General features: G+C 45.1%; 1 protein-coding gene across 10 annotated transcripts in view; it reads right to left on the bottom strand.

Annotated features, from left to right (window-relative positions):
* IKZF1 (IKAROS family zinc finger 1) overlaps positions 1-25,141 on the bottom strand; it is a 74,071-nt gene that overhangs the window by 30,860 nt on the left and 18,070 nt on the right. For all 10 annotated transcript variants that reach the window (XM_083409161.1, XM_083409156.1, XM_083409158.1 and 7 more), the window contains exon 3: positions 17,438-17,557. In XM_083409161.1, coding sequence (XP_083265287.1) covers positions 17,438-17,557 — 120 coding nt within the window. The remainder of the gene's footprint in view (positions 1-17,437; positions 17,558-25,141) is intronic.

The raw sequence follows: 25,141 nt of genomic DNA, 5'->3' as shown, positions 1-25,141 counted from the left end.
TGTCTTCAGCATGCATATGCAGTACACAAGCCCATGTAATAACCATCACTCAATAGGTAGAACCAGCGAGTTGGCTGGAGGTATAAGCTGGAAACACTAGAGAAGGGGTGGCCAATATGGTGTTCTTCATACGTCCGTTGAATTCCAGCTTCCTCAGCCCCAGGCAGGATGGCCAATCCTCAGGGATACTTGGAACTGTAGACCAAAAGATCAAAAGGGCACTACATTGGCTACAATTGCCCTTAGGCCAATGCCTGGGAGTGTATCTACATTGTGAACTTACATCAATTGTATGCTAGCTTAACTGTCACACACACCCAAATTGTGGGAGCTGCAGTTTGGCATGAGTGCTGAAAATGGTCTGCTAGAGAGCCCTAGCTCATCCCATCCTCGCCTCTGCTCCCTGAAAAGAACTGCAGTACACTTCCCAGAAAAACATGGGGGAAATTAATGACTATCAACAGAAGTGTAAAACTACACACGTATATTCAGAAGAAAGTCACATTGAGTTAAATGGTGTTTGTTCCCAGGTAAGCGCATGCAGGACTGTAGCTTAAGTCAGTTTAAGTCTGTGAAGCAGATGTGCCACAAGACTGCTAGTGCCTGGGACTCTGCATAGGCAAGGAGTTTGTTATGAGGGATAACAGCAAATTCTGGTTAATCTTTCCAGAAAATACTGAATTTTTCTCACCGATTAAAGATCTAGACAACCGGTTTGGTACATTAATTCCTTCCCTGACTCTGGAGTGTTTCCTCCAAGTAGATATTAATGATTTCTGCAAAGAAGCCTACCACAGATACGTTATCTTCTGCTGAACAACCAGGGAAATGAGAGCTCCACCCAGCCCAGAGGCTGCTGTTTCCTTTCTCCATATATACTCAGAATTAGAATGGCAAACGTGTGGCAAACAGGCCTTTTATTTATTTGGCTGTATTTAACTATTTTGAACAGATCTATAGCTACAATTTCAATCCTGCAGCAGCTTAACTCTCTGAAGTAAGTTAATGATAACTTCAGAGGAAGCATTTTGAATTCCTCTGGAAAAAAATGCAGGCAAGCAAACATAGTCACAACTCATCAGGAGGTTCTCAGTGAAGAGCCTCACTGAAATGAGCAGGAGCTAGGCAAGAGCAGCGTCAGGGTCCTGTGTAGCTCCCATTCAATTCAATGGAACTTGAACCAGTTTAACTGTCCCACCATCTACCAAAGGCTCTAGAGAATTGCCCTTTGGCAAGGGTGCTAAGAATTCTCTTAGAGGTACCTCACCCCCATACTGTATACCCAGAGTTCTCTTGGGAACTCCTTAAAGTCTGTAAAGTTGATAAACTCTCATCATTGGTACAGTTTCATTAGATGAAACACACAAAACAAATGGATATAACATTTGCACAAATGAAAAATGTGAAGTGCATTAAAACAACAACAACCCACAATTCTGGCAAGAAGCTTAAACAATTGCTAAGGCTTATATTCATGAAAATGACCATGTGTCACGGATGCTTTAGTTCTGACACTTAGATTCCAGAGGGTTGGACTAGATGACCCTTGGGGTCCCTTCCAACTCTACAATTCTATGATTCTGCAATGCAATGACTGTAGCCATCCCAACCTTGTTCTGTCAGTAGGCTTGCATCTGGTAGCTTAGATGTGACTGAGATTTATCAGTAGATTTCTAGGTGATATGCGGTAGAGCAACAAGGATTTCTCTGTTCTTTAACAATAACAACAAAAATACATCTCCCCCCCCAAAAAAAAAATTATGGGGGGATATGAGTTGATTTCTGCATAAAAGGACAAAAAATTCTGTTTTCAGTACTGAAAACAAATCTCCAGGCCAAGTATATACTCAGAGACCTTGTCATTCCTTAATTCTACATCAGTTCTCCTGAGCCACAGTTTTCCACATGGTTCCAATTGATGGGGAACTCGTGGCTCACCAAATATTGCTGGAATCAGATTCCTATTAGCTCCTGCAAGCGTATCAGTGATCAGGGGTGATACGCACTGCAGCTGACCAACTTCAGGTGGGCCACATATTTCCTGTCCCTGCTCTAAGGGTTCTCATGATAAATGCACTAGAAACCACAAGTAAGCCCAGTCAGTTCTGCACATCCTTATCTACAGGAATAGATGGATCCATCAAATGCAATGGCGCTGGCTGACCAAACTGTGGCGCCTCCCACAATGCTCCTCCTTTGGTTTTATCACCCGGTCTCAGCTTGGGGAAGGAAGGCTGTGGTTGAACCAGCGACTCCTCTGGATTGAAGCATTGCGGGAATTCAAGAAGAAAGCTGAGGGCAGAGGAAACCCATCTTTGCAGTGATGTCAGAAAGATTCAGCACTTGGGCTTTCCCATGGATAGTTAACGTCTGACCATTTTGTTGAGCTGGATCCTGATTTATCTCCAATGTAAATTAGTGCTGCAAATCTGCATATTTCCAGAAGGCCGCAGACTGCAGAGTGAAGCAGCCAGAAAAGCTGCTCTGAGGTGAAAGGTGAAGAACTCTGAGTTCCCTAGGGAACTGGGGTAGTTCAGCTGAAACAGCACATCACAGCTTCCCCCTGTCTGGCTTAACAGGAAACCTCCAGCTCCTGTTCCTCTCTAGCTTAATCCACAAATGCATCAGTTCTGGGCATTTGCTTTCTTTCCTCATCCCCGCCATGCTAACCCCCACAGATCTCAGGGTGGGTGGCTTGCACTAAGGAGTTGAGGGCTGGGAGAAAGGCCGATCCACACCTCTCCACTTCCCAGAACTTTCTACTGCTGTTTTCCGCAGGTGTCCACTTTGCATCCACAATGGGTAGCAAAATTATTATGCACAAATGAGCACCCTAAGCTTACCACAAGGAGTGACAGAGCTTCCTTGCGAGCCTGCTGGCTCAGAGAGCCTTAGCTCTTTGAAATACTGCACTTTTAGAAAGGGTTGCAGGGGGGGAAATCCCCTCTGGAAACCCCTCTGATTTAAGCAGCAGGCTAGAATCCCTTAGGCTAGTGGATCTGCTCATGACCAAGCACGTCAGGCACCATTATGTTTTCAATCAATCCTGCAGGTCTGTAGAAATGACCTACAGCAAGAAGGATGGGTTTTGGGATTTGGAGGGAATCATCTTCTTGGGCCTTCAGGTGTCTATATTCCTTTGCTCCTGTTGGCTTAAATATTGTGCAGGGGCAATGAGTGAAATGTAAGTGTTCAAGCTGAAAATATCTAAGCAGGTAACTCCAGCTGATGATTTGGGGAGTCTATCTCATCTCTTGAGTCCTTTTCTTGGGTCTGGAAACACCAGGGAACTGGAAACTCCAGGTCCACACATCTGTATCTGCTGTGGATTTATTTCAATGTGATTTTTGTACTCTGTTTTCTTTGCACAAAATCCTCCTGCACGAAACTCTTCTGTGGGTTTGTTGCACAAGAACACCAAATTCACTACTGTACTTGTGCAACCTAAATATGTCAGTATATCCCACTCGCAAAATAGCAACAGTGTGTAAGTAGTCTTAGGTTGCAGTTCTAACCCCACTTACCTGAGAGTAAGCCCCACTGAATTCAACAGAACTTACTTCCAAGTAGGCATGGTTAGGATTGTGTTGTTAGTTTCTCAATTTGCTGCTCATAATGTAACTGGGTTTCCACATCCTCCTCACATTGTTGAAAAAGCTCTTGAAGAGGAAGAAGCTGCAAATAATGAAATATAGGAATGCAGGAAAAAGAGGAAGCAGAAGGCAACCAAGAGCCCAACTGAAATGTGAAGAGTTATGGAGAAGTGACAGAAAGGGAAGCCACGCCGGGAATGGCGCTTGGTGGCTCAGCCAAGAAGCAAAACAACAACCAAGCCGGGAGAAAACTGGCCTCCTTTGCACTGAAGCAGTTTCCCATGCTCTGCCTGAATGACTTACATGCTGTAAAACTCCGGCTGGACAAGGGGGAGAAATTCAAATCCGTCCATATTTAAAGACGAACCTACCTAATTCACATTTTCCTGAACTGAAACATGGCCATCTGTCAAAATAGGGACTTCTCCAAAATTTTGCAGCACAGTTCTCCAGTCAAGCAACGTGTACAAAATGCATCTACTAGGGGAAAGTGCGCTTAGAAATGCATCTGGTATGAAAATAACTTACAATATATATATTGTATTTATATATAAATAGGTACTGCTCTGGCGGGAAGGTAAACGGCGTTTCTGTGCGCTGCTCTGGTTCACCAGAAGCGGCTTAGTCATCCTGGCCACATGACCCGGAAAAACTGTCTGTGGGCAAACGTCAGCTCCTTCGGCCAGTAAAGCGAGATGAGTGCCACAACCCCAGAGTCGTCCATGACTGGATCTAATGGACAGGGGTCCGTTTACCTTTACCTTACCCTAGAGGAAGCCCTGGTTCAAGAAACTCCAGGGAAGATCCAAGGCACAGTTTAAAAACTGTTGACCAAATGAGGAGTGGTTAACTTTTGTAATGAGCTGTTCTAAAAGACAGAGGGGGCCTCCAGGTCAACTGACTCAGATCATCATCTGAGGATAATAAGGTTCAATATCTGAGCTCCTTTTACACAGGGGTGCCAACTTGAATAAAATATGGTGGGGGCCCAGGTAAGCTCACATGATGCAGTGCACACACACCATTGGAATGGGAATGCCCATCAACTCAAATATTTTAGGGGGGTATCCTAGGAATTGGCTCCTATGCTTCTTCATGTGCCCCCTTCTGCAAGATCCAGAGGGTGACCATATGAGAAGGGGCTTCTTCTGAGATGCCCCCCCCACCTGTGGAATGCCGTCTCCTGGGAGGCTCACTTGGCACCTTCATTATATCCCTTTAGGTGCCAGGCAAAAAGGTTCCCCTTCAACTAGGCCTTTGGCTGGTTAATGTCCTTTGATATGTATCTGTGAGAGGGAGGTTGTGTTTTCATTTTGCAATTTTCTACTGTGAACAGCCCTCTGATCTTTGGATGAAAGGCCATATACAAATTTAATAAATAATAATAATAAAGAATGTGCATTATCTCACAAATGGACCCATTCAGATCCATTTTTCTGTGTGCACAATTTGCAGACAAAGGTTCACACGCTCCCTTCCCCCCCCCCATCACCGCATTCATTGCTATTCATCTTCTTGCCCACCCCCAAAAGTGGGCCAAGCTTGCTGGAAAACACCCCCAGTGTGCTTTTTGTCCCTCCTGACAAGCGCTCCTCCTCTGCCCTCCACAATCTTTTTCCATTCTGGGCTGGCGTTTCTGTGTCTGTGCATTGACACTTCATAAAAAAGAGAAAGAGGGAAATTCACTGCAAGTGCACAAGAGCAAACATTGCAAGAGCTTAGCTATTACCCCACCTTAGTTTTCATGCTTTGCAAGAGGTGGGGGGGGGGGCTTTTCATTTTTTCCCTTTTTCCAGGGGATATTTTTGCAGTTGTGCACACACCACACCTTTTCATTCCCCCCCCCCCCGGAAGTGTGCATGAGCAGCACAGATCTAATTATAGCTGTCACTTCTGCTGAGGCGAGTTTTTGCTCTTCTGCAGGATCAAGCCCACTCCTCTCCCTGCTTTACAGCAAGACGGGGCTGGGGATGGAGTGGGCAGCCAAGCCCTTGAGTCCTGACCAGCAGTGCAAAAGGAGGAGGGGGAAATGGGGTGAAGTGTTCTAGCTTACAAGTGAGCTGCTGGGGCTGCAGCTGGCCCCTCCCTCCTTGCACGGATCAGCCTCCCCGACAAAGAAGCAAGTGGCTTCTTGGAAAGGGACTCTGGCAGTGTCAGGGTGCACTTGTCAATTTCAGAGGCGCCCCCCAAGACTGTCCATTTCATCTTCACACTTCTCAAGTGGTGGCATTCCCCCTTATCCGACTCCAAAGCAGCCGATCCACGGAAGTGCCATAATTCTCCTTCTCCTTGTTTGCAGGAAGGGAAGTGGCAGCTCTAGTCAGGGCAACACCTCAGAGTTCCCAGCACAAACCAGAAATGCCACACACTCTGCCGCTCACATGGCAGGACAACATGAAGAGGCCACTGCAAGGGATGCAAGTCTCCCCTTCTTCAGGATCAATGGTTTCCCCTTCATGTGCCTCAAGCAAACCCAGGAATAAAAAAGGTGGGCAGAACACTTTCACACTGAAAAAACCCCACTTTTCCATGAGACCTCTATATCATTTTTTAAACTTCTCGACTGCTATCAACGGCCGCCCCCACCGCCACTCCCCACTCCCAAAAAGAAGTGACTCAACAGCAAGAACTCTGAGAGCCAGGTTGTTGAAATCCGGAGGTGGCTATAGGCACACCTGCAGAGTTTGGGCTGCCAGAGACAAAATGACTGGTTGTGTTCAGGTGAGGAGAAAAAAGAACTAGGGGGTGCGGTGATAGAGGACACCCACCAAAACACCGCCACAAATATGACCCCCCCCCACCAAATGCAAGAAGTTCCCTTAAATACTGTATTGAACTGACAACAGCAGCTGAGGAACAAGAAAGAAGAGGAAAAGCAGGGGGTGGGATTCTGCTCTCTCCATGTCCACTCTAAACTGTCCATTCAGATAAGGCAATAGGATCCTTTCACCTGTTTCTGCTGCTACTGCCTGTTTCTCCCAAATTAACAGAAAGGCACCACAAAACTTATGTTTCTGGAAGGACACAGCTAATCAAGCAATGTTGTTCCTGCTGTTCTGACCAATCAAGCTGTGTTCCAGCCAAGTCATTTGCAAAATGTGGCCTGTGGGCAACCCCTCGACATGTTGCTGTGCTGGTTGCAAAACACACAGAGGAGGAGATGAAGTGGCCATCCCTGATGGGCCAGATAGCAGAGAAGGTCTTTCCAAAGAGATTGTGACATTCAGCATCCTGTTTGTTCAGGAAGAAACTTCCATGTAGCAAGACTAAGGGTTGTAGATTCTTGCTGAGCATTCTCTCAAAATCATGAAGTCAGCTCTGGATCAGGGCTGGGGGGAAAGACCTTGCAGAAGTGCTTCCTGCTCAGAGCAAGGAATACAAGGCTCGATGGAGCCATAGTTGATTTTATACCTTAATTTGGGGCAGGTCTTTGTTTTTAATGCATTCCTTAGTGCTGGCTATGTAAAAAATGTTAAAAAGGGAACATCAGTCAGGCACTTCTGAAAGTCCCTCTGTAACAGATGTCTAAAGTACTGTCAAGTCACCCAGAGGAAGAAAGCACGGGTTATTTTGGAGGTTGCAGCTGGGAGTGGTGAGGAAGCTGCTGGCCAACTAAGGAAACCTGAATGGAGCCTCAGCCAGATGCTCCCTGCTTTTATAATATATGCAACCCAGGTGATCTGAACACAGGATCTGCCTCCTATCCAAGCCATTAGAGCAGGTGTCTCCTGACCCAACTCAAAACCAACATGTGTTTGGGTCCCTCCGCACATCCCCTATCGCAGTTACTCAGCATGGCGACCACTGAATGTGTGAACTGTCTCCATTAAAAAGTACATGAATGGTCAGTCTGAAATAATTAATCTGTGGTGGCGGAGTCACACATTCTGCTTTATGATGTGCAAAATGATGAGCATGCATGTGTAAACTGGCCCCAAGGAGAGGTAAATGCTATTTGGCAACCAGGCTGGCTCCATTTCTGTACTTGCAGGGAGCAGAAGGAACATCACTGCACACAGATGTGCTCTTAACTGGGCAAGTACATGAACCGGTGCACAACAACACAAAGGGTTCCCTGAGAGAAGGAAATCCGAGAACCACTGACCCAGTACGAGTCTCCATTTACCGGAATGTGATGCTCCAGAAAAATGAGGCAGTGCAAGAGGACACCTTTTTCTTGCGCTTTGCATGCCATCAAGTACATATTACGCACAGGGACTCCCTGCATACCTGGTGCAGCAGCAGCAGCCGCATAAATGTGCTACTAGCGAGAGCTCTCCTCACCCCTATCTCGCAATCTCCCCCATCCAGTGCCTCAACATGAAAAACACAACCCAAGCAAAGCCACAGCCCCAAATGTGTGGATCACTCTGTTCTCAGGAAATGCGCAAGTATCTGAGAATCTAAGCACTGTGGCGGTAAAAAAGAGGAGGAAGAATGAATTTCACATAGGCAACACCAGTCAACACAGGAAGAGTTGGGTTTTTCTTAGGAGTTCAAGGCCTACATCATCTGAAGTTGTTTGTTCTGCAAGGACCTTTTGCTGGTGCACCTGCTCTCTGCTTTGGGGCACACGGTGGTCTTGACTGTGCTGGCTGGGGACAAGATGACCCGTGACCTTCTACAGAATCGAGAAAGTCACCTTAGTTAAAGAGCCACTTATGTTTAACACACACAATTATTTTTTTAAGCAGGAGATTATTCTGTTTATTTCTTTAAAAATTCACTTTGTTAAACAACAATTGCACTCAGCCAGCCAGTGAAACATCTTATATAACTGCATCCAGTTGATTAAGGGCCACCTATGAGCTTTCAGAGGCAAGCTGTATATGAAAGACACATAAAAAGCTATTCAATATGCTGAGCAGAAGGAGGGCATATATACTTTGGGAATTCCTGGCAGTACTGCTTGAAGCAGAGGGCAGGTTTTAATGCCCTCCAACTATGTCCCTTTTCATAGAGTCATAGAATTGTAGAGTTGGAAGGTAGCCTGAAGGTCATGCAGTCCAACCCCCTGCAATCTCAACTAAAGCTTCCATGACAGACAGCCATCCAACCTCTGCTTAAAAACCTCCAAGGAAGGAGAGTCCACAACCTTGCACTGTCTCTTACTGTCGGAAAATGCTTCCTGAAGTTTCATTGGAATCTCCTTTCTTGTAAACTTGAAGCCATTGGTTCAGGTCCATCCTCCATGCTGACAGCCCTTTAGATGTCTGAAGTTGGCTATCATATCTGTCTCCATTCAGCCTCCTCTTTTTCAGGCTGAACATTCCCAGCTCCCTCAACCTTTCCTCATCAGGCTTGATTTCCAGACCCTGGATCATCTTTGTCGCCCTCCTCTGCACACCTTCCAGCTTGTCTGCTGTGCAGAACTCAGGGGAAACCACTGTAGCCCCATAATCTGCCTGCTTGCTGGCTTACATTTCCTGCCTCTGCTAAATTATAGATTTCAGCGATAGGCATATAGATGTGTGAGGATGCACAGGATTCATTGTGGGTTTTCCACAGTTATGATTTTTAGAAATCTATTTTAGGAGGATGAGATACTTTCCTGAGCAGTGCTGCTAATTGTTTTTTATTGCAGTGTGGTGTAGTGGTTGGAGTGATGGACTTGCTCCATAAAATCTGGGTCCAGATCCCAGCTCAGGCACAGTTCCCTGGCTCCCTCTCTCTCTCTGCCTAAGCTACTTTACAGGGTTGTTGTGAGAACAAAAGACCATGGAGCTGCCTCGAGATCTTTGAAAGAAAGGTGGGATAAAATATAGTTAAAACAATTAAGGCCGCAGTTCTAAGCACTCCTACTGTGGAGTACCTTCAGTGGGACTTATATCTAGTTAAACATGCTTGGAATTGTTCTACTCAGCTCAGCAATTTGGTGTGACTTCGTTGGTCCTGGAGGCAGATAATCAGCCTGTTCTGCTGCCTATTCCCTCCCTTACCTCCATATTAATATTATTATTTTTTTATTTACCAAATGTGTATACTGCTTGAATGTAAAAAAAAAATATAAAATGTTAACATTACCAACAGAAAACAGTAAAAAAGGCATTAAAACTATTTTAAAAGATTATTAAAATCAACATTAGCCAAAAAGAAATAAAATATGTAACTTCTATATGCCTGGATAGGTTTGCCTAAACATAAATGTTATAAGCAGCTGCCAAAAAGAATAAAGTGAAGACACCTCCCTGATATCAATAGGAAGAAAGTTCAAGGTTTGTAGGTGCGTCAGACTCAATTTCTATTATATACGAAGCGTATGGCATTATAATACAAAAAAGAACTCCATATGTGACATAAAAAGGACTACTGTATAGAGGTTTAAAGACATCAGTGTGGAGAGCATTTATAAGGAGCATGTCAGTAAAAACTCAGCCAGTCTTCCACATGGATAGCAGCGGCTGTAAGCTCAGAGGAGTTTTGCCCGTCATTGGGCCCTGAGGCTTGGCTGGCAAAAGGCCCTTCTCTTTGCCCACAACGACACATTGGGATCACCTGGTCTCCTCTGAAACGGCGCTTTGCCACATAGGAGCCAACTCCGAGGGGCCGAGGTCTCTTTGACCCTCCACCAGTAAAATATTTGAGGGGCTGGACTCTCCCAAAGTTGATGGCCATTGAAATATTGTGAGTGTTTTGTGATCAGTTATGCAGCACCACCCCCTGAATATTTCATTCAGGTTGGCACCCCTCCATCGCCATAAGGTGGGCTTCTTCAAAACAGGTACTTTTTAAATTTGATGCCTTTGTTTTTCTTGCTGCTTTGAGAATATGATTGCACTTCGTACTTAATTGTTGCTTGCTTGCTTGAGTGTAGCGTAACTGGAACTGAGGGAAAATATTTATTTGTTTTGTTTATTTTGTTTATTTATTTGTTATTGTTTATTTTGTTTATTTCTCCAATAGAAACGCAGCCTACAAGCTGAATTAATTAATTAAATGGCTTTTACTGTCAAGGTTAAAGTGGATATGAAAAAACGCTTACAGCAGTGATCAATAAGTGTACGAAGTCCCCCTGGGTTTAGTTATAAAGCGCAAACAACAAAACACTTTTTTATTTTCTTTTGCTCAAGCAATTTTGGTGGAAGTATATTAAAAAAAATCCATTTAGCATTAATATAAAGCCCATGACAGGATACCAATTTCAATAGGATCTACCAGCAACCTAGAGATAAAATTAAGAAAAGGTGCTGCAGATTCGGATAATACCTCATTATCATTGTCATTCCATCCTTTCAAGGTATCACGGGCTCCAAAGCCAACAAAATCTCTGCTGCCCCCCCCCCATGAATTAACATTTCTTAATTTAATTTCTGTTGTGGGGGCCAGTAGGCGAAAGAACCCCTGCGGTTTCAAGGAATCAGCCTGCCTGGCCACAACAAGAGTATTCATTATCCAGACTGAGATGATCAGGAGCTTTGTGTGGATGGTCACACTGGATGGAAATGAGGAAAAGGGGGGGGGGCTGCAAGTGCACCTGCTGCCCAGCCCCTCCTCCCTTCACAGATGGCAAGCAAGGTTTCTGCAGGGAGCCCATGTGCAGCCCCATGCGCCCAGGCTGTAAAACGCGGAGGGCTTGGAGGATGCACTTAGGGCCTACACTGCGCAACTCAGTCAGCAGGTGGAGGTTAGGGACAGAAGCAAACAGTCTCTCAACCCCCCCCCCAGACATGAATACCGAGACAGTTTAACCACCCCCCCCCCGCCCCTCCACATGGCTGGTTGCTCTGCTCTTGTGCCTTTTGGGACCAACTGGACACAGGGCTCACCCACCCTTCCGTTTGATCCATGACTTCTCAGCATGGGTCCGAGAGGTTTTTCTTTTCTCCCGCCACTCCCCCCCCCCCCAAAAAAAACCCATTTATGGTTGAATCGGAGCAAATGTCCATTATGGTACAAACAGAAGAAATCACGGGGAAAGGGGAAGAGTGGATGAGCCGACCATGTAATTAAGCAGTTGAAGCTTTTCTGGTATGGGGCTAAGTGGTGGAGAAAGCATCCACCTGTTGAATTTCTGCATGACCGGCATGTGGGCAGAGAAGGAAGTCCATAGATGGCAGACTGAAGGTGCTGTGGGGCTAATAATGGCCAGCATCGCAGGGCTGCTCAAAGGCTTAGTGATATATGCAAAGCGCTTGAGAGGCACTATTTAAGAGCTCTGCTATTACGTACTTTTACACTCTCCCCCTCCTTCTTCTGCATACATGAAGCTGCACTGCAAAGCATGACTACTCAATATGCTCCATCATTGCCTCCCATTATGCAATAGATAAATAAATGAAATAGGGGAGTCAGGTTCCTCAAGCAACCTCACTGGTCCTCCCATCGGTGCACAGCTGCTTTTTGCCAACAAAGAGCTGGGCAGAAAAAAGTGGTAACCAGAAATAGAGGCTGGGATAAATAAATGCCTCAGACCAGAGAGAAAAACTGATTATAGAATGAGAAACTCACTAGAAGGCCAGAGACGTGGGGCAAAGGGTAAACACAGGGAGCATTTATCACATCCTTTTGACTAAACTTCTCTTTTTTGCTCCTTTCACCTGCTTTGTCCCACTTCGTCCTCAAATAACCCTCGTGTTTTTTTGTTTACATAGACATCCCTCTCCTGATATTGCATGCTTGGGGAATTCTTTAATTTTTTTCTAAAAAGAAAAAAAAAAACCTGCTCTTGTCCCTCTGCACCTCAGTTCAATGGTTTGTGGGGAAAGGGGCGGGAAACTGATGTTCCTCTTTAAGGAACTCACTTTCTAGCTACCAAATTTAGAAATGGAGGACTAAAGAGTGACCTGGAATTTGGTGTCAACGACGCCAACTTTTCCTTGGGATGGGCCCTGGGGAAAAGTGCTTTGTCTGAGCTGGCATGTTGCGAGAGCTACAGCTTGGACTTGGGGTCACCCGGCCTTCCTTCAGAGATGGGCTCCTTCGCCTCTCACTCCCCAAGAAGTCCAAGGCTGATCCTGCCAGGCTCATCTTGGCCCCACGGCTGCTGCTGCGGCTTCAGCTGGTGAGCCAGTGATCCCTCTAGATAAATATAACTCCACAGCTAAAGCAGGACTTATCAGAATGGGAGAGATGCGCTTCTCAGATAAAAGCAACTTCCTCCCACTGCAGATAAGATCAGCAGGCTCACTATCCGGACTGAAAAGCCACGCAATGAGGCACACACAGCATCTCCAGTTTAGCCAAAGAATCTTTCGATTCTTTTCATCCAGAAACACGTTAAGACTCACAGTAAGCTTCTCTCTTTCCTCTAGGTTAGTGAAAACTATCACAACACCTGCAGCATTACTCTGATGTAAGGGATGGCACCAGAAAGTGGGAGAGGGGAGGGCAGAGATAAATTTTGCTTTTGAAAAATACACCTGTTTTGCAGCGTAATGAAGGCCGCAACCCTGTATGCTCCACTGAACTGGATGGGACCTACTTCTGAATAGACATGTATACTGTACAGGACTGCTCTGTAAAATGGAAGTGTGAAACAGCGGCTTACTCTATATCTACCCAGAAGCACTTTAGAGCCTTATCTCAAAATGTTTTCTGTTAAGGGCTAGCTTAACACCGCAGTCTTCACCCTGCAAATGCACCAAGGGCTGAGTACATATCAGCTGCATTTGAACCTGTCCATCCTTTGTTCCTTTGCTTCTCTTATCCCTCCCCTCCCTTTGCTGCACCCCCCCCATCACAATCCTGAGATTTAGATAGTGAAGTCATCTGTTGCTTTGCATCTGCTGTAATGTGTGTAAGGACACAGGATCACTGGGTAATTCTGTTATTCAGAAAGGGAGTGGAGCACGTGACCCACACAGTCCTTGGTGGGAGGACTGCAATTCAGTTCATATTTACAGGCAAATTGACCTAATCTGCACTTTGCAAAGCAACACACCAGGTGTCAGGCGATTTTGGCCCTGCAGTTGTGACTGAGCTGAGGCTCCCACCAGTCCTACCAGCATGGCCAATGTGTTTGTGTTTGTTTGGAAGCACACCGGTTAGTTGTAAGAAAGCAGCTCCACAGCCACTCTCACTACTCAAGAGCCCTAGATATTTATTACCTTTGTCAAAACAGCCTCTAGAACACCACCGCTGAGTGGATTGTGTTTCTCAATCTGGGGTGGAGCACTTCCCCTTCAGCCTTTTGGCTTCCTTTTCTACCAAGCCACCTTCCTTACACTCTTGCCTACATTTGAAGCTGGCCTCTGCATTTAAGGATTTCTCTAATCTGAAAGGTTTGGAACCATATTCCAGAACACCAGTAGGAGCCTAATGGAAACAAGAATGTGAACACTGCCTTGCTGTTTAGCTATGTGGAAATCCTACGGCACTTCCACATGGTAGATTCCCACATTCCTAGTTGGGAGTGTAATCAAACATTAGGAGCACAGAAATTGTTCCTAGAAAAGACAGGAGCTCCTCAGCAGACACTCCCATTATCCTGGCTGGCTCCAGGATGGAGAAGGGCTGGGCAAGAGATTTGTTTTTAAGAAATACGGGCACGACCCAGCAGAGCTCCAGCCTTCTAAATCCCATTTATTTCAATGGAAGAAGTATGGAAGCACTTGACTCTTGGTTACTGTAAAATCGGCTGATCTTGGCCAGATTTCCTTCCTTTTTAATTGGAAGGCAACTACTATAAATCACAATTCCCAAGCTGCCCATAGCGGAGTGAGCGCACAGACACCAGCAAGCAGGCCCAGCCCAATGCATTTTGTTACCTGAGGCGAACCACAAAGGAGTGCCCCCCACCCCTGCCAATGAAGGAGGAGGGAGTGAAGATCAGGAACAAGGGGGGCGGATTAAAGACCAACATTGTGGACAAGGGTGGGAGGAGACAAGCAGCGCCTCCAATGGGCCAAGAGGCCACTGTGGAGGCAGCATTGGGGGGGGGGGGAGAGACAGATTCAGGCGGGTTCTGCTGCCCTGTGGATCCTGCTGCCTGAAGCATCCACCTCACCTTCCCTCACGAGCGGCCTGGCCCTGTCAGCAGGAATATTCTCAAGGATGGCATTCCAGGGTTGTGATAGTATTCTGGTTCCAAGAATGTTGTGGCAATCAAAGGATTTTCTGTGTAATCCCCCCCCCCTTCAGTTTTTTGCTTCAGTTGAACAGGCCTCAGGGAGAAATTTAGCATGGCCTTCATTTATGCATGTTAGCATCCTACTTATTTAATAGACTTTTAGTCCATTTTTAAGGCAAAGGTGCAACCACATACAATGCCTTACACAAAGAGTATTATATAAAATCCACAGTTTTCCACACAGGCCAACCAAATGCCTCTGGAAAGTCCCAAAGCAGCTCATAAAGGCGACATCCCTCTCCACAGTTGCTTCCCAGCAGATGGTTTTCAGTGGCAAACCCCTCCAAGGCTGGAAGCTGAGTATTGCCATAGTCTCTTGTAGTCACATGGCTCATATTTTACTTTTGTAAGAAAATACGCATGAAACCATGTGTATATTTAATAAACATTGCTATCATGTTTTTATTTCATACACATGCTGTAAAAGTAAAAAACTAAGGCTCGTCTGCCTCTTTCTGCCCTCAGCTGCCTCCCCCCCCACCTCCCTCATCAATGCCCAGAGATGGCCCAGCACGTTTCAACACCCAAAGCAGAAAATCCAAATCACACCCTCCAATTATGGTGGTTAAATGTATAATAATACAGTAATAAACAAAATGAGCAACTGCTGGCTACCCTCCAAACTCGCCTCATTCAGCCAGAGCTGCATGGTCAGACTGCCCAGGACGTCACATCACCTGAGGGCGTGAAGTCACAATCTTTACAGTTTGTGAAGCCAATTTTATGTGTAAAACTTGAGAGTACAAGACTGTTCCAGTGGAAGCTGGCGGCAGAGGGCAAGCGGGGCTGCGCTGCTCTCCTGCTTCTCAACACCAGGACTCATTGATCTTACCAGGAAGGGCAAGGAAGTGGGGAGCTCAGCGCAGTGCGCGACGGGTGACAGGAGCTCCAGCTCTGCTGCCGGATGGGCACCTGAAGAGCACCCCCCTGCCTTGCTCCCCTGCTCCCCACCGTGACGCAGAGCTGGAGGAACAGCACGGCCCCACCTGCTACAGCCCCATTGATCAGAGTGTTAGCTCTGAATTACATTTTTGTTTCTTTTTTCCCTTCCCTCTAATCACTCAGCTAGCTCTGCCAGCTTCTCTGATAATAAAGAGGGAAAGGAAGAAGCTATAGATCTTTGATAAAAGAAAAAGTGGTGCTTCATCCACCTGCCATGTAAGAATGTTTCCTCATGCTGTGCTGCAGCTGCCACGATAAGAAGAGCTTGCCTAATCTGTGTTGCAGCTCATCACTGAATCGAGAGAAGCGCAGAATGGGAAAGGACCACTTCTTCCCCTGCAGCCTGGATGCCATGCTAAGGAAGCAAGTGTGTGACCACATTTTAGAAGCGTTTCTGGATCCCAAGAGATCAGATTCCATGGCTGGGCTGATTCACACATTCATGCATGTTCGTGACTTCAGAACTGCGGTGCTGAACAGCAACTTGCACGTGTGGCCAAGCTAAGAAGGACTCCAGGCAGCGCTTTCAGGGCACCTCAATCGCAACCTGCTTTACAGTAGAGTTTGTTTGCAAATCCAGTAGTGAGTCATCAATTGTTGGGCAATCAATGGATGAGGAACCAGCCCAGGGATCGAGAATGAAAGAGGACAAATTATTTAAACCTGTTATTCTTCCTGGGGGAGGAGCATTTTCTAAATGCAACAACTAGGATAAGTTGCAGCCTCTGACAAATTTACTCTGTCGTTCTGCCTTACTGGAGGAGACACTCATCAACTAAATCCAGCAAAGGAAAGTGGCAATCAGGCATGTACCCGGTGGATTCCTAGGGAATAGACAACTTTTTTCAGCTGCCACATATACAGTTTAATTGCTATTATTGGATTATTAACCCTTTCCTATGAAAAGCAGTGGGATCTACATGCCTTTGGGTGTACTTTACCTGGATCACATCCTGTATTTGTTTATTTTTAAATCCGAACAACTGGAGAAACCTCACAAATCACTTGGTAATCAAACATTTGGTTCTACAGAAGTTCTCCTTGACCAGGATAATATTTTTGTACATTACATTGTACCAGAAAGCAAGCTAAAGTTTGGATTTAGAGGAGTGGTCTTTTCAGAGCCAGGACCCACCTTCAAGACCAATCTCTAACAAATGGGTCACACTTTTAATTTTTACCATCTTTTTTCCTCCCCATATTTACATCCCCCACATCCCTTCTCTCTGCTTTTCTCCCCATCTCTCTCTTGCTTCCCCAGTCTTTTAAAATGCAAACAGCAGACAAGAAACTTGGGGCAGTCCCACTGCTGCAATCCACTTCAGGTCAGGGTGTGACCAAGTGTGAGTTGCAAGCCATCAATTAGCTGAAAACCAATGATTTTGATTACTGGAAATTATTTACAGACAACTGAGCCTGGGATAATGGTACTGCAGTTATTCCAGATGCTTGCTATCTATTTCAAATCAAGAGCTATTAAATTTACAAAGCATAATCCAGGTTAACATTGGAAATCTAACAGAGAGGCAGGAAAGTTTCCTGCGTGTTCTTCTACCCCCTTCCCCCATAACCCCACGCTTATGCTTTTACTTTTCTGTCATAAAATCATTTCCGTGCAGAACGAGCATGGGAACAGCCTTTGATGGAACCACGTATTGTAAAGCTAGATTATTGGCTATAACCTTTTAGGTTAAAAGGGGCCTGTTACCTTCGAGACAGAAAAGCAACAAAACAAAAACACCTGCCTCAGAAGTAAGGCATTCTCAGTCTTCCAAGTGACTCGAGAAGCACCTCGTGCATGGAAGCAGCAAGCCACACACAGCAATGCTCTTACCCAAAACTCTCTCGCTGCGAGAATTCTGCTGTCCGCCTGTGCTGGTGGAAAGATCTTCTGGCACAGGCATGGGCTCATCAGAATCATCCGGGACATCGCTTACCGGAGGACTTTCTTTTCCTGGTGATAGAGGGAATAGTCCCAGTAAGTTGAGAAAGATCTATGTTCAGTTCAGGCCCCCATTTGATACAGAAGGACCTCAAGGTTCCAGAACCTTCGAAATATAATGTGCCCTCATGTTAGCCTCCAGGCTGGCAGTCACAGCAGCCGAGTTCTGAAGACTAGGGGGGGACGGGATGGGTAAAGGGCGCTGCTTGTGCTTTTCATGACTTAGATTGGACTCAGCCTGTGTCAGTTGCACTTTGGGGCCCCTGACACCCAACAAGCGTTGTGTCTTGAGCAATGCACAAAGAGATTCATATCATGGGTAATTTGGAACGCTGCCTCAAGTAGGAAGATTCTTCACCTACATCCCCACCCCACCCCCACAATAGTAGAGAATCCGTTCTCTCCAGGACAGTATCTATGTTACACCAGTGTTGCAAAAGGTACTCCTTGCTGAAACATGGGAGGCCCCCTTAGTACTGGTACTCAGCACTTAAAAGATTTCGGTGCCCCCCTATATATCTAATTCAAAATATAAACAAAAATAAACCACATATCATTAATTTATATTATTACAGTGGTACCTCAGGTTAAGTATTTAATTCGTTCCGGAGGTCCGTACTTAACCTGAAACTGTTCTTAACCTGACTTTAGCTAATGGGGCCTCCTGCTGCCGCCGCGCTGCCGGAGCCCGATTTCTGTTCTCATCCTGAAGCAAAGTTCTTAACCTGAAGCACTATTTCTGGGTTAGCGGAGTCTGTAACTTGAAGCGTATGTAACCCGAGGTACCACTGTACTTTGTTGTTGTATTTTTATTTTTCCCCCATTTATTGTGAGAGCCTTTTTTGTGGAACCTGGTTCAGCTGCACCACACGGTCCATGGTAAATCCAGCAATGGAGGATTTCTGTAGTGTCCCTTCCCTTGATGCCCTCGACAGGGGCTTATTTTGCTTCATGGTTCATCCTGCTGGGCTGGCCGTCCACCAGCCTCTTTTGACAAGGATTCCCCAGCCTCCTGACTTGAGCCTCCTATTTAAATCACTGTAACTGCTGTTTCAACTTGCAATTGTCCTGGTGTTTTGATAGGCTTGTTTATTCTATGCTTTAATTGTTGGTGTTTATTTTAATGTTTTGATAAAATTGTTTCACTGTGTGTTTTAATTATGTGTGGCTATATTCTTTGTAATCGGTTCTATACCTGCAAACCACGTAAAAGCCATTTTGACAGATAAATACAATGTATATTATTAATAATAATAGTATTGCATGTCTAGTCTCCTTCCATAGCTCAATTGAGAAACTATTTTTTGTGCGATGAGAAAGCAGCATGGTTTTTTGTTTTAAAATACCATGGGTGGGTAGGGGAAGTCCACACCCTGTTGAACCCTGGTCCACCTGATTCATTCTAGGAAAGTTCAAGAAGCAGCTCGTGAAATGTCCACTTACAGACTTGTGAAGGCGAAACAACTATTGCAGTGTTGGCGTCTCTGAACTCTGCTTGAGCTGCTCTTGTCACATAACGGGGTTTCGTTCTCCCCCCAGTATGTCTCCCAGCAAAGCCTTTATTTCCTAAAAGTAAAGCTCATTCGAAGTAACCCATGTGGGCAGCTCTTCTCTTGGATGCCACAGCATGATATTTCATATTTCATGCCTTAACTTCATCTATGTTGTTATACCCTGATAAGTTCACTCCTGCATGGCAATTTTATAGATATGTAATCATACTAACATTTTGTAGCAAATGACTTTTAAAGTGGAAAGATGGGGAGAAATAGCCATTCTCCATTTAATTTCTAAGAGGCATGCACAGAATATTAACTGGGGCTAGGTGTGCAATTGCAAAACAAGAAGCAAATATTGGGTTGAAGTATTAAAACGCCATCAAAAAGGCTGAGGCCCAAATACATTCTTTTGCTGCTCAATAAAGACTTAACACAAAATAGGTGCTACAATTCACCTCTGTGCATTTAGTTTGTAATGTTTCTCTAAGCACCTTTTCACACAAAACTCGGAGGCAGGATTTCTGGGAGATCCTTTGCCTGGTATTGCCAGAGACACTGAACAACTTATTCCTGTCTTTGCAATTTTCCCTTCACCTATGACGAGTCCACAGTCATAACAGAGGAGACTGTTAGCATAACCAAAGTTGAAAGTTGGTTCCACAATGCAAGCCTATTGATCACACACTACAGGAGGCCTCAATCTAAGCTCAAGTTAGTCATGACTACCAGTTCCATCATATTCAGAAATAAGTTTCCTTACTCCCTGGTTGTAGTTAATTTGCTCCATTGATTTCAATTACTGAGATGGAAACTCTTTTTTTGAGAACTTTCAGCATGAAATAGGATGGGGGTTTCCTGACAAATTCTCCCCATTTCACATTTTTACATACTTTAAGTTTCACAGCAGATACCAGTCACCCAGAGGAGCCCTTCTGCTCCTATTTTGTACTCCCCACAAATTGCAGAAATGTCCTATTTTTTCTACCTGCAAATGGGAAGGCAAAAATGGGGGCAAACGCCAGTAGGCCTCCCCCTTAGTTTCAAGGGGACTTTGTTGCAACCAACTTCAGTTGAATTAGGGTCGAAGTGGATACTGAGAAGAGAACCTAGGATCTGAAATGTGATATATTTTACTAATACTTAACACTTTGATGGAGCTTTTGCAGTACTCAAACCACAGCACATATATTGTCTTGGTAATCCTTACAAGAAGTCTGTAAGATAAATCAGCATTGCCACCTCTAGATTTAACAAGACAGAACACTGAATGATTGAGTTTGATGTTTAAATTAATGCTTTAAAATTTGAACTATAGAATGTTTGGATACTGTATAATGTTTGAACTGCTAAGAGGACTTTGGATAGCCAACAAATGTCCTAAATAAATATATATTTGAGATTCTTTTAATTATTTTTAGCTGATATTTTTAATGTGCTGGTTCTGTTGGGTTCTTTTACAAAAAAATGTTTTGCTGTTTTAAAAATTGTATTGAACCGAATCCTATTGTTCTTACTGACTATTGTGAGTCGCCTTGTGGGTGCTAATACTGAAAAGCAAGGTATAAATCTTAAATATAAGTAAATCTTGCAGGTAGAGGGGCTGGAAGGTGAGAGAGCAGCCACTTGCCCTGGGTCTCCTGGGGAGTTCATGGTGGAGGTGACACAGAAGGGAGTCCACAGAGACTAGAGGCTCAAATCCTACATATACGCAGCAGGAAGTAAGTCTGGTTGAACTTAGTGGGACTATATTCACTTCCCAGTAGACACACTGAATATCAGACTGTAGGAGAAGAAAATGGGTTGGCAACTTGACCTCTAACTGATTTGGATTGGGTTGGACTCGATGGCCCTTGTGGTCTCTTCCAACTCTATGATTCTATTCTATGATTCTATGATTTCAAGATAAGTGAACCATAGATATGAGCTTGGGTGAAGGGCCAGCTGGGCATTGGTGGGAACTGAGGAGATGGCAGGTGGGTGGAAGGGTAGCCAGGTGGGTGGAGCCTGAACCAGCGAGGATACATGGGTGGGGAAGATCCACACAAGGGGTCTCTACCTACATCGTATTGATATATGAGATTATATAGTATACACACACTTCCCAGTTACATGGGCTTGCAAGACATAACAGAGAAAGTCACTTTAGATAGTGTGGAACACAAGCAGGCAGAGCATAAACTTAGTTCTTCTTATGAGAACAGAATTGTTCTCTGGCTTTAGGCAGATTTGGATCCAGTCTTGCTCAAGGCAGCAGATAAGCAAGCCAGCAACTGTAAATGAGACAAGAATGGCACATCTGTTCCCAGTTCTTGGAATATGGCCATCGCTGGCTCCTAACGGAACTCTCCAGCCTGCATGATAAGCTCAGAGTTCACACTTATATCCCCCTCCTGAAAGCAATATTTTATGAGGCCAGCCATTGCCGCATTAAAACTGGAGACACAGCAGTGCTGACATGCATTTAGCAGAACTGCATATGGCACCAACGAAGGAGGCACAGAGAACAGAGATGAGATTCTCTGACTTATTCAGCAAATGGTTTACCAAACTTGAACAGAAGCTGTACGGGTCTTGTACATTTAAAGCATACCCCCCCCCCAAATACTGGGAACTGTAGTTTACCACTCACAGAGCTACAACTCCCAGCACCCTTAAACTACAGTCCCTGGGTACTTGGAGTGAGTGAGTGTGCCCAGAAATGGCAGGTTTCGTTTTCCTCAAGGCCTCTATACTGCTGAAGATAAACCAAAGACACCACCAAAAAAGTTCCCATGTGAGGAGAGATTCCTTTCAAGCTGAAGCTGCAGGGACTGAGAAACTATGGCCATGGGAGGGGGAACTGCAAGTGGAGGACTACATGTGGGGCAGCGAAATTAACTGGGGGACCCATCCTCAAATTAAGGAAGAGGCATTTCCCTCTTCCCTGACCCATTTCCCCTTGGGGTTACATCCACCTGGAAGAGGTCTCATTTTCTCTTGGCTGGGGATGCATTCAGTGTAAGTTTTAGTAGCCCTGATGTTACTTTTCTATAGGCTTGTGAAATCAGTATTTATCTTAGCAAACATATTTCTACAGAGATAACAGGAAAGGAGGATCTGTAGGCAAGCAGGAGGTGTGTTTAACCCCTTCCCCCTTCAAGCACCCCACCCCCACCTCCCAATCCTGCGTTTCCTTTGTAATGTCCAGTGTTTTAGGTCTTGCATAAAAATGGCACGCACCTGCTGTGAGCGACTTGAAAAGAGGATATGGGTAGCACAAACTCAACTGAAAGGTTAACTGATCCTCCCCACCCACAATTACCCTCCCATTTGGTAACCAGGAATTTTTTCTCACATCTCCTCTAGCTGGAGCGAGCCTTTGACAACCCTGGCTATTTCCTTCAGCTCCAGTTTATACAAGAGTCTCCACCGCCAGAAAAGTGTGGTTATCCAACCCGATTCACAAGTGTTAAAATTCACCAGAGTCATATGGCAGCAGAACATAATTTTGCAGCAAGGCATCTTGCTTTCTATTTGTTCTGTTGAAAATAATAATAGACAAGCAGAGGCCATTTCGGCTGTGAGTCCAAGAAGACCTCCTCCCTGCTAGACAGGCCTTTTTCCACCTGCTCAGGAAGATGGAGCCCAGACTGACTCCCGCTGCAAAAGCTGAGACCGTTTTTGTTCAGAGGGTTTTGTTGGTGTTTGCCTTGCTGTTATTGATATTTTTTGGTATCTTTAATTTTTTTATCTTACCATGATTTATGTGGCAACTGTGCAATTTGCCCATGTAGTTTTAAAGTGTTTTATTGTTTGTGACTACTGTGGTTATGTTTTAATTATGTATATCTTTCTATGTTGCAAGCTGCCTTGAGCATGGTTTGAACTATGGAAAGGCGGCAGACAAACATGAGGAGGAGAAGGATGTCTGAAGTACCGCTGTTTTTGTCTCCCCTGCCCCCAGCACAGGATATCCAGAGGAATATGGCCTATGCTTGTAGAGATTTCATGATATTGGCCCTTCTGGAAAAGTGTACAACCTCAACCTGAATGTGCTGCTGTTGCTATCATAGCTTTGTCTTTATGGAGATGCGAACTACACAGAGGCTCACTATTAAGGAGTGAAGACAGTTCTGGAGGAATAACTACTTGATGTTAGACTCCGTCCTGTAGTGGATGCCTGCTGAGATGAGAAAACCTTCCTTCCTCAACATCCAGCTGCTGAAGCCTTGCACAGTCTAGCTCACCTGCCACCCGAATCCTCACCCCCAGCCTCTCATGCAGGTGTCTCCACAGGAAACCACAGACAAGAGGAAATGCTCCAAAAATGGTACCTCATCACCTCTTTTAAGAGGATTCGCCCAGGCATATCTCTTCAAGCTATCAAAAAGGTCACTTTAAACCCCCTCCCGTCCATATGAAACTTTGCGTTGTGATAGTGCTGCACTGCGTGACACAAAGCAAACAGCTCACAAGCTGTGCATTGTGAGGCTCGCCTGGTGCTTCACAACCCCCCAGTTTTAGCAGCCCTTGGAAGTGGGGGGAAACAAGAGGTTGGTCAATGGTGCCCCCCCCAATACAGTGGTACCTCGGGTTACATACGCTTCAGGTTACAGACTCCGCTAACCCAGAAATAGTGCTTCAGGTTAAGAACTTTGCTTCAGGATGAGAACAGAAATCGTGCTCTGGCGGTGCGGGGGCAGCAGGAGGCTCCTTTAGCTAAAGTGGCACCTCAGATTAAGAGCAGTTTCAGGTTAAGAACGGACCTCCGGAATGAATTAAGTACTTAACCCAAGGTACAACTGTATATTGATAAGCTGCATTTGATATGGTAGTAACAAATGCTGTAGACCGCAAGGAGAAATGCCACCCAGGGGGTAGAACTGGGTCTTGAGGGCAGAAAGTTAACAATGACAGTGTAGATATATGCCGGTGTGTGTGCACATCTATATTCAGAGGGAGGAAAATACGGGGTTATTTTATGTGCCTATCTCCCAATCAGTGCTTTTTTTCTGGGGGGACGCAGACCCCTAAACATTTTGTGAATCTTTGTACTTTTGTCCATTTACTGTATTTATTTTCCCCAGTTTGAACTATAAAATGGTGATTTTCTTGAGTCAAAATGAGAGTACCCCTAAACATTTTTTATATGACTCCCCCACTTCTTTCACAAAGCTGCCATAATTATAAATGTTTCTATATGCCCCAAAGAGTGTCACACAGGGATATCCTCTGGGAAACCCCTTAGATCTGCTGACACTTCCAAGATATGATTGCTGAACCTTGCATTCAATTCTTACAAGGCCTTGACCCTGGCAACTGAACTTGGAGAAGAGGCATCTCCTAAAATGGTCTGCTTCCTGCTGTAGCCCCAATAGCAACCTCTCCAAATCTTTTTCTTCATAGTCACCAAAACCATGTATGGTAAGAACCCACAGAGAACTCTCTCCTCACAACTCCTTCACCTTGCAACGGACAGGCTTCTTGCTGCCCAGTATAAAAGGTGGTTTGCATAACCATTGCAGGAGCAGCTTCAGGGAAAGAGGAAACCCTGAATCCATACATGAAACTGTGGCATGAAATCAACACAGTACATCTCAGATTTTTATCCTAAAAATGAAATCACAGCTTCAGAGGAACACTAGCAATTTGGCAAGTAAGGTATACTAAAAATGAATAATTCCACCCCAATTTATTTTTGCTAGGGTCCCTAGTGTTCGGATCTGCAGAAATATTACACTGATCGAAATATGAATATCTCACAGATGGAGACACCAGTTCAGCAAGGAAGATGCAAGAAGCAGGCTGCCATATGCGCAGGTGAGGCAAAGATGAATCCAGCTGTATGTCTCCAAGGCACATGGTGGAGTTCATTGAAACCCATGAGAACCCATGAGAAAAGACCTTCAATGCTTATGCAGATCTCTGTCCAGAGTCACCCATTACATGTGACCAATTGCTCACTAGGAGAGTTGAACTGAGATGATAATGTAAGAAGAAGAGCCTGCTGGATCAGGCCAAGGGCCCATCTAGTCTAGCATCCTGCTTCCAGTGGTCAACCAGATGCCCATGGAAACCCACAAGCAGGACTGAGCACAAGAGCAACACTCTCCCCTTC

This window comes from Podarcis tiliguerta (assembly GCF_965153285.1).
Source record: "Podarcis tiliguerta genome assembly, chromosome: 13".
Classification (NCBI taxonomy): Eukaryota; Metazoa; Chordata; class Lepidosauria; order Squamata; family Lacertidae; genus Podarcis; species Podarcis tiliguerta.
The sequence above is the reverse complement of the archived record's forward strand: the minus strand, read 5'-3'. Positions and strand labels throughout refer to the sequence as shown.